General features: G+C 38.5%; 1 protein-coding gene across 2 annotated transcripts; it reads right to left on the bottom strand.

The window, feature by feature from the left end:
• Positions 1-396: 396 nt before the first annotated feature.
• LOC9311464 (protein RST1) lies at positions 397-9339 on the bottom strand. Of its 2 annotated transcripts, none has more exons than XM_021025207.1 (24): positions 8763-9339; positions 8386-8670; positions 8212-8295; positions 7855-8134; positions 7435-7685; positions 6851-7207; positions 6645-6745; positions 6204-6279; positions 5995-6126; positions 5813-5894; positions 5655-5727; positions 5337-5505; positions 5090-5220; positions 4912-5003; positions 4463-4551; positions 4169-4384; positions 3997-4074; positions 3731-3913; positions 2705-3601; positions 2311-2607; positions 1469-2119; positions 1215-1365; positions 1018-1136; positions 397-937 (listed from the first exon to the last, which is right to left on the bottom strand). In XM_021025207.1, exons 1-24 carry the CDS (start codon positions 9153-9155, stop codon positions 578-580), a joined length of 5547 nt encoding a protein of 1848 aa, XP_020880866.1. In that variant the 5' UTR covers positions 9156-9339; the 3' UTR covers positions 397-577. The 2 variants fall into 2 exon arrangements, with proteins under 2 accessions (XP_020880866.1, XP_020880867.1); XM_021025208.1 differs by having other exon boundaries at positions 7855-8131.
• Between the last annotated feature and the right edge of the window lie 367 nt (positions 9340-9706).

The raw sequence follows: 9706 nt of genomic DNA, 5'->3' as shown, positions 1-9706 counted from the left end.
GGGAAGATTAGCTGATGGACACGTCAGCGAGTCTTGATTGGTAAATTTTAGATTTTCACAAACTAGATTCACGTTCATGAGATACATAGAGGTTGTGGCTATGCCACGTGTCAATGGAAGATCTTGTCGTTGTGGAAGATGGACATGTCAGCGAGCAAGAGGATAGTGTTTTTAATCCAACACTATCTTATGATTCTTATTGGTTATTATTGGCTATGCTTGTGATTGCGATGATGAAAAAGATTTATTATTCCATATTTTTTTTTTTAAATGATCATAATTTGTTTGAAAATAAGCAGCGAAAATTATTTGCTTAGTAGCATTAACAAAAATTAAATGTTAGTATTATAAATACGGAAAATATTAAGATCTTATTCGTTATGTTGACCATAAGAATAAAAAAAAGCAGCTCATTATCGTTACATGAAATTTGTATTAAACCATAAATATTCACTCTTACTATATATCTTTCAAAAATACAACAATGTGGGAAATGAAAATCCCACTAAAAATACAACAAAATATTCTGAAATTATAGTCACCTAAATATAAAAATTATACAATAGTTTAAAAGGAATCAAGGGATGTCCATAGAAGCAAGTCTAAGCTGTTTCTCAAGAGGCAAATGATCTCTGAAGGCTACACAAATGTAATGCATCACTTTCATAAGCATTGATGCTCTATCTCTCTCGCTCTGCGCAATTTGCTGTGAGCTTATCCTTGCATTAGCGTCAGATTCAGTTGCAAAACTGTAAATACGTTCCAATGAAGTCCATAGAAACGAGATGACAGGCTCTGTGACCACTTCATAGATGGGATCAGACAGGAGAGAAGTTACGGTAACAGACATATCGCACAGCACCGTGGATCGGTCTAAAGTGAGAAAGGGCATGTATTCGCAGCAGATACTAGAAAGAAGGCCGACGAAGATAATGGCCTGTAGAAGGAGAATAACCGATTTCAACACAAAAAAGAATAATCTCTTTTGATGGATAAGATATTGACATTGAGGCTTACAGTGGAAGGATGGCTAGAAATGCAGCTGATTTCAACTGCATCAATGAGCCACTGTCTTTTGATTCCTCCTTCGGCGTGATGCAAAGCCGCTACTATCTCAATCAACACGTCCCAGATATCTAACAAAGACGAGAACTTTAATTGTATCATGATCTTTGATTGTACTAGCTTAATAAAAACAGAGGATAGTAACTGACCTGACTGTTCACAATTTAATATAATAGCCTTTAATTTTCCTAACTCGGAAAATGGAATTGAGCCAAGTCTTGCTAGCTTGGCTTTTGCCTGGATCTTCTTTAGATCACCTTTGAAGTCCGTCTCTCTGTTTCGAGGTTCAAGATTTGAAACCTGCATATGAGAAAAATCTCAGTTAAATGGCGAGATATCCACAAAGATGATACATACCTTACAAACTGGTAAACAAGAGATGCAGGAAGTGGATGCTACATACCTGAAGAAATTTGTATAACCAATCCCGGGGCGACTTCTGCAAACATCTAACTGCCTCTGACCACTCGTGCACCGAACCCATCTGATCTGCTCCAGGAGATTGTGATGCTACTGGTAAGACAGCAAAAAGCAACTCTATACATTTTTCAATCTTTGTGATGTATTCTGAAGATTCAAGCGAAGTTTCTTCAAGACACTGACTCAGACCCTTCCAAAAAGAGACCCTCAATGAGCTCTTCTGTTCACAGCTATATACTTGGTCTGATGATAGTGAGATTACAAAGCAAGAGACATCGTCAAATAATTTATTCATTCTTGAACCTGAGAATATTCTCATTAAATCCCCTAGATGACAAAGCAGGCATGACTGGAGACTCTGCTCTAGCGCCTTGAATCTGGCTAGTTCAGACAACTCGTCCAGAAAAGCTAGAAGTTCATCAAATTCGCTTGCGTGGGCTAATGAAAATTTGAAGCACTCTTCCCTAAGAGTTCTTTCCTTGGGAACATCGCCTGATTGCGATACATCGGTCTGGGTCTCTTGTTTCATTAATCGTCTTATTGTTGCTCCCCAGTCCAAGTTTGGCAATCTCGGAGCATGAGACAAACACCGCAAAGCACTTTCCATTGTGCCAATATTCAGAGGGCTACCCGCCTAAAATTCAACAAAGATTAATAAGTATGAGAACAGATTGTGATCTATTTTCAAACTAAATCACCTTCTACTTTACTGTAGCAACAATATAATGGAATAGAAAAATTGAACAATTTCAAGTTTTCTTTTGTTCCAACCTTGAAAGATTAGAAAAGGCTTAGAACTATAAGAAAGACTTTAAGAAGACATACCAAAGGAAAACTTGGATTTGTCAGGCCTTGAGCAAGTTTCATGACCATGGTATGTTCAGGAACATTGTGAGAGATGGAATTACGGTGAGAGTCATCAGATTGGTTTTCATTGCTGAGACTTGACGCTTCCCCGGACCGCATGTAATTTCTAAGAATTGATATTGCCCATGCAGCATAATGTTGGAGCTGGCGATCCTTGGTATTTTGTGCGATAAGAAATATTTCTTGCACAACTGGCGTCAACTGCTGAGTAAAATATGGGTTTGAAAGCAAAGGACCTGACACATAAGATATTTCCTGAAGCGAAATAAATGAATGTTAGGGACCCATACACATTTATCTAAATGGGAATAATTCAGCAATGATCTTGAGAAATATAGAGCAGAGAACTTACGTTTTCCTCAGAACTGGCTGGAGGAGCACGGGGTAAAGGATGGAAATACACCAAATTCCCAGCACCTGCTCCTAAAACATTAACAACTCCGAGCATGCCTCCAAAGTGAGCAACCGGTGGGTAAAGTCCAGAGTAACATGTCTTGAATAGTTCTAGTAACCCTTTTACAGACTCAATCTTAACAGGGTGGATACCTTCATTCAGAACAGAACCAAGGAGGTCTCCCGCCCCAATACAGGAAGCCATCAACAACCTCTTACGTAAAGCACCAGACTTTCTAACAATCAGCAACTCGGAAATAAGGTCCTTGAAACAACCGATTAGATGATCCACCTCATGTGCATCAAACAGTTCAACTTTTTGGCAGAAAGTGATCACAATTGGGAGTGCAAGGCAGGAACCAACTGAAAACAGTCTCACTGATACCTTACTATTAGAACCCGGAGTTTGCTTAAGAGAATCTGCATATGGGATCCACGATACAATCAGGTTTTTAATCTTTACAACAGCGTCTTTCTTCCCAGCTCTGTATATTGCACCAACTGACATCCCCAAACCTATAATGAGTCCAGCAATACCCCATGTATCATCATCAAAATCATCAGAACTATCATCCAACAGCTGAGGTAAACCTATAACGTTGTCTTCCTTTCCAGGTGGGAACAATGCAGACAAGCTTTCTAGGATATCACACGGAGTGTGCAGGAAACGATGTAATATTGAAGATAGTAACCTCACTATCCTTCCTAAGAGCCGTTCTTCTTGGTTCCTGTAGGAGTCACTGTCTATATCAGAGCTCGCAGAGGCTTCAGTCCGAGTGAGCAGATCTTGGCATGAAAAACCCAATCCAACCCCACAGGCTCCTTTTACAAGAGTGCTTTTACTGCTACACAAAACCTGAAAGACATGATATATACTTTTTTTTATCTGCATGCTTACTTTTCAAATTTATTACAAAGTATGCGTTTTCATAAAAAAGTTAGCACTGTAATAATTCCGCAATTAACTCATAGGTACAGGAAGTACCTCAAGAAGCCCAGATATATTCTGAAATTTCTGCTTGTGGTCAGTCACATGTAGGGACGACGAAATCAATCCAAGAGAAATACCAGCCGTCCACTGACGGTGTTCATGCTCATGCTCCAACAACCAACTCAACAGAAATTTTGATGCAGTCGCTTTAGTATTATGAGCAGCAGCTGGCAAAGCCTGAAAAAAACAAACAGATTAAAAATATATATTGAGACATTTGACCACTATAGATATGGAGGAACATTTCTATGAAATCTTACTGCACATAGTGCACCCAGTGCCAGTGCTATGTTTTCTGCACACCTGGGAAGAGCTTCTTCAGCCATATGTACCAGACTCTACATGAATAACACAACAGAATCTCAACTAAGGTTTGAACACTTAAAATGAAAAGTTCGAATTAAGCTGCAACAGAAAGACACTATCTCAAACCTTCATGATGTTGTTTGCAGCTTTAGAAATTTTATCCGATGATAATTCTTTAGTCGTTGCATCAATGGACAAGATATTAGCTCTCATCCAACGCCGCATAAATGCTTTCAGTGATTGCAAGGAAATAAGAGCAAGGGAAATATTTCTTGAGAGCTGGAGAGATTTGACTACTACTCTAAATGCCTCCTCGTATTGACCATGACCATCACGAAAGCTCTGCGATTAAGAGTATGAAAGTCAGTATACAGAAGTATACAAAATCTCCTAGCAGAAAGTTAAAATTACAATACTTACTCTTGATGACCCAAACTTCACATCTCTGGGGTTATAAGATAGACATAGTAATGCCGCACCAGGTAGTTCTCCAGTCTTTATTTCTTTCCCTGTGAGTCAAATGATGCTGCACTTAGTTTCTATGGAGTACAAAGAATTTTACATAACTGATTATTTGGAATCTTTAGCGAAAAGGTCTATCCGTAATGACAAAACGAATAGAACTGAGTAATTCATAATGCAACTGAATACTTTGACATTGTCTTATAAGAATCACAAGTTGCAAAGCACAGCAAGAACTGACAATTATAAACAAGTTAAGTTAGTTCTTAGGCAAAGAAAAAAAAACACAAGTCAAAAATTTTTAGCCATCACAAGGTTTTATTTATTTATTCCAACAGACTCACTTGCATTTCTCACTAATTATGCTAACAACTTAAGGACTATTTTAGCTGAAAGTCAAACTACACCTGCAGGGAAGATGACCTGAGGTATCACATCAAGCAGCTTTTCAATCTTACTACCAGGAACTTTCTTCTCTCTAACATATCTACGCCGGACGCTGAAAGGTCAGAAAGAGAAGTAGTTTAGTATGCTGCTGATGAGAATCTAAACCAGAAAAAGTTTAGTAGATTACAAGCTCTATACCTGTGCTCGTGAATCATGATCTTGATTGAAAGGTCTTCTAAAGCATTCAAAATTTCCGCATTTATCTCCGAGAAGAGCAAATATGTACAATTCTTGTTGAAATCAGAAAACTTTTTCTCCATAAATGATACCTGAAAAAAAATGAATCATAATTAGATACAAGTGTTGATATTAATAGTTTAGAACCAAAGACGGTCTGGAACACACCTAAAAGAGGACATACAAGAGACTGAAATCCAATACTTACCTCATATTGACCCAGGGCCACTATGGCAGAGACTCTTGCCTTTGTCCATTGGGAATCATGAGGCATCTGCATAGAGCTCCCAATTTCCCACAAAATGTTCAAAACGTTTTCTGCATCTTCAGGATATGCTTCGGCATCCATTGCACCCCACTTTAAAAGAAGGCATACACTGCAACATATTCACCAAAATAATGCTAGTTATACATCAAATATACTTTCAGGCCCCTCAAATAAATAGTAATGCTAAAAGATCCATGCACCACTTTAGACACCTCAACTGTGCCTATAAATATGATTTGGGATGTTAGCTCTGCTAACCTATAAGCAAGGAGAGGATCCAGTTTGATGTGTTGAGCATGTTTCTTAATGACACCCCATGCAGTATAGAAATCTGGATAGACAAAGTAAAATTATTAGATAAAATATGAGTAAAATAGAAAGGAATTAACTAACACAAGTAAGTACTAAGAGAGTACCAATGACATCGGCTTCACACAGATGGGAAAGACTCTGAAAACCAAGTGCTCGAACTGGATAGTCTTGGTTTTCTATACAGGCCTATCAAAGTATGAATCCAGTGGAAAATTTTGAAGGCACTCCCAAAGTTTCGATATACAGCCAAATCAGCAAATAGCAAACACTACTTGAGAAACTATACCTGAACGGACAAGATTAGGTCTACCCCCCTATCAGGGTGTCTCTTGCATACATCGTGAATGGAAGCAGCCATACTAATGCAGATATGTCTCTCTGAAATATAGTCTATAAATCCTTTTGGGCGTAACACCTCCTGAATATTAAAAAATAAGCATGAGCAAGCTGACAATATCAATGTCGAACAAAATTTCAGTGATAAGAATAGCTTACTTGCAAACTTGAAAAGGCACGGTCATTGACTACCCAGGTCTGGCAAAGTAATCTAATTGCTGTAGCATACAACAGACTAAAATAAACCATCATCAGAGCTACTCATGTCAACTCCATTTTATGGCAGTACAGAAATGGAAACAAGGTAGAGCACAGAAACCCAATTCAACAAGATTGGTAAATGTAGTTTAAAGCATGAAACATCACATACTAATTTTTTGGCTTCCAAATCAACCTTTTATCATATATCATAAGCCCAGCATCTGAAAAGTTAATGGAACCACTTATAGGGGTTTGCAAAGACTACTCGTTTACCACATAGCAAAGGTGAAAATTGATTTTTGCAAGCACCCGGTAAGGGTTTCAACCCAGAATCAACTATTATAAACACGATTAAAAAAATACAGTACACAAGCAATGATCAGAAAAAGGTGTACTGACCCTTTCGCATCCTTGTGTAGCATTGGAGTAATAGTCTGAACTACAAGTGGAATCATCACCTGTTGTGCAGCTAGTGATGGGAGCAACCCCAGAAGTTTTGACTGCACATCAAAGAAATATAATGGGAACTAGACTAAGGGAAAAAGAAATAGAAGAGACAAGCACTTGGATTTGAAGATACATATAATGAATGAGAGTAGTCTCACCAATAGACTCTGACAAGGGACGTTAGTTCGAGATAACAAGTTGCTGTAATATAGAACAGCTAGCAACAGCGGGACACACATCTTAGGATCGATGCCACCAATAATAGTCAAAGAACTAACAGCATCAGCTCCTAGGGACGGGTGCATCACCATGACACCAGCAACAGCACCAAGTAAAATAGGTATCTCTTGTGAAAGACAAAACGACGCAGACAACTTTTTTCTATCCCAAAACCGTTCAGCATGTTCCCTAAGTAGTGAATTCCAAGTCACTGGTCCTGGATAAGTTTCCTGTTTTTCACTTCCATTGATGTAAGCCACTCTGAGGAAGGAGGGCGTGGAAGGTGCGTAATCATTCTGGAAAAAGAACATTCAAAGAGTCAGTGAGCAATTTGATTCCGAGTTTCTTTTGTGTAATACTTTGATATGGAGTTAATGGACATAAATTAAAATAAACATGTTTATCTCCAACCAACCCTCAGAGGAATAATTATTTTAAATAACCTAACCCATGAGTAGATCTATGTAACTCATTATAGACAGATGCCAAAAGAAAATAGCAGGTTTCTCCACAGGAAATAAACCTGATGCCAGAGTTGCTGCATGACCCTAAATACGACAGAGCCCACCCTGCTGAGTGGTGAATCTCCTTTACTTTTGTGGACCTCAATCTTTGGTGCATTTGACACTGTTACCAAGACATTTTCTACGATGGAAAGAACCTTACTTGCTGCTACTTTGATTGATTTAGAAGGAGAAGACATCAGTGCAATGGTAGGGAACAATAATAGAGACTCCACACTTGAACCGGCCGCATCTTTAACCGACAAGTTTTCTACAAAACGATTGCAAAGAATCAATTCTCAGTCAACAGAAAATACACACATCACATTTTGAGTCATAGCAGGACACTCCAAGTGGAAGGAAGTAAACAAGATACTACACTATTAGACAACGAAACGAGCAAGAGGGTAATGAATAGAAAGATGGAGACACAAATATACCACTTTCAGTTTTCCATTTGAGCAGAAAAAGCAGGAACTTTAGAATAGAGAGTTGTTCATGCTCGACACTGGATTTGGCAAGCATGAAAACTAGCGAGAGAACCACCAAGGATAAATCACGTGAATATGGTAATCCAAGGTCTTTCTGAACAGCCAACAAATGCTTCGAAGATTCGATAACAGACTCTTGTTCGGTTGTTTGTACATGAGGAGAAGCGCAAAGAAAAAGTACACCATCTACCAGTTGCACGCCGAGCAGATGAACTTCTGTTACTTCCTGCTAGTATAGATAATTAAATGGATATCGGACAATGAGCACAAAGTTTAAGATGAATGCATGATGAAATTAGCACATACCAATCCAGTTCCAACCAAGTCTCTCACAACCACAGTGTATGCATCCACTAGAGTCTTGACAATGCAGCTGAAATTTCTATTGTCCTGAACAGTTTCAGAAATTTAGAACTGTATACTAATATTGCATCCCATTACTTGCATTCACCAAAATCACTGCTAATCATGTAAACTTACTTCCAGATTTTTTCCCGGGATATATTTTAGGCAACGCAATAGCAACCTGAATATCGGAAGTGCTTCTTTGCGGGATGAACAACAAAGGGAAGCCATTGATGAAATCAACTCCCTTGCAAACAACGATGACGACGAATCTGCAAGTGGAATCCGCAGTATTGTGAAATTCAAAAACGGCTCCAAGAATTCACATACTCCCACCATTCCCAATCTCCGATTATGCATCACAAAGAGTGATACTTGATGAAGAAGCTCCGTCTGTGTCTCCGCTCGGCTAGAAAGAATCTGAAACCAACAACAACAACAAGAAACATCAAAGACTAGCTAAATTCCAACAATTCCTATAGAACAACGAAACGCATCAATGTATCACATACCCTAACAAACGGATGATTCTCCGTCGAATTAAACTTCCAATTCCCAGAATTCCGTTCATAACCAATACGAATCAAAAACCCTAACCCTTTCACAAACAGCGAAACCAATTTCGAATCGCATCCTTCGAGAGCTGATTGAAGTTCTAACAAACCACGAGAGAGGTCTAAGACAGAGTCTGATACTAATCGACATAGCTCACGAACGGATTGATCAACTACAGTGACAGATTCAGAAGTGAGACAGAAGGAGATAGCTTCTCTTCCGGCTTCAGATTCTGATCCTAATTGTTCTGGAGCAGATCGTAACTTGGAGAAGACGGAAATTACTGCGAATCTTTGTATAGAAGGTTGAGCAACGCGAGTTTTCTCCAGTAACGTAGCGTATGAGGCCATCGCTTTGACCGGAGAGAGAAGGCAACGGCTAGTTTGGAGACGTGAACGGAGGGATTTGGAATTTACAGCGCCGGGTAGAGGAAGTCCGATAAGCCGGTGCTAGATAATGGGCCGTCTCGATTTGGCCCAATAAGCTGGTATTTAAACTAGGCCTGGCAAATAAACCGAACCGAATGTACCGAACCGAAACCGAAGCAAAAAAACCGAACCGAAAATTTGAAAATAACCGAATGGATGGTAAATTTAATAACCGAAATAACCGTAATCGAATCGATACCGAACCGAAATATCCGAAATACAATTATATTTTCAAAATAATTAGTTATTTATAGACCAAATAATCAAAATACTTGTAAAATATGTAAAAATAGTTAGAATACTCGAAAATAACTGAAATTTATCCAAAAATATCCGAAAATACTCAAAAATAACCGAAATATCCGAAAATATCTTAAGTAAAATAACCGAATGAATACTAAATTTTAAAACCAAAAGAACTAGAACCGAACCAAAATTTTAAAATATCCGAATGGATAATAAATTTTGAAACC

The sequence above is a fragment of the Arabidopsis lyrata genome, assembly GCF_000004255.2.
Source record: "Arabidopsis lyrata subsp. lyrata unplaced genomic scaffold ARALYscaffold_5, whole genome shotgun sequence".
NCBI classification, from domain to species: domain Eukaryota; kingdom Viridiplantae; phylum Streptophyta; class Magnoliopsida; order Brassicales; family Brassicaceae; genus Arabidopsis; species Arabidopsis lyrata.
The sequence above is the reverse complement of the archived record's forward strand: the minus strand, read 5'-3'. Positions and strand labels throughout refer to the sequence as shown.

Excerpts from the sequence above, each read along its gene's own strand:
- LOC9311464 (XM_021025207.1), bottom strand. The coding sequence starts at position 9,155 with ATGGCCTCATACGCTACGTTACTGGAGAAAACTCGCGTTGCTCAACCT. Across the intron at positions 5,895-5,994 it reads ACCTAATCTTGTCCGTTCAG|GCCTGTATAGAAAACCAAGA; the intron begins GTATAGTTTCTC and ends ATACTTTGATAG. Across the intron at positions 4,385-4,462 it reads TGAAGTTTGGGTCATCAAGA|AGCTTTCGTGATGGTCATGG; the intron begins GTAAGTATTGTA and ends TCTTAATCGCAG.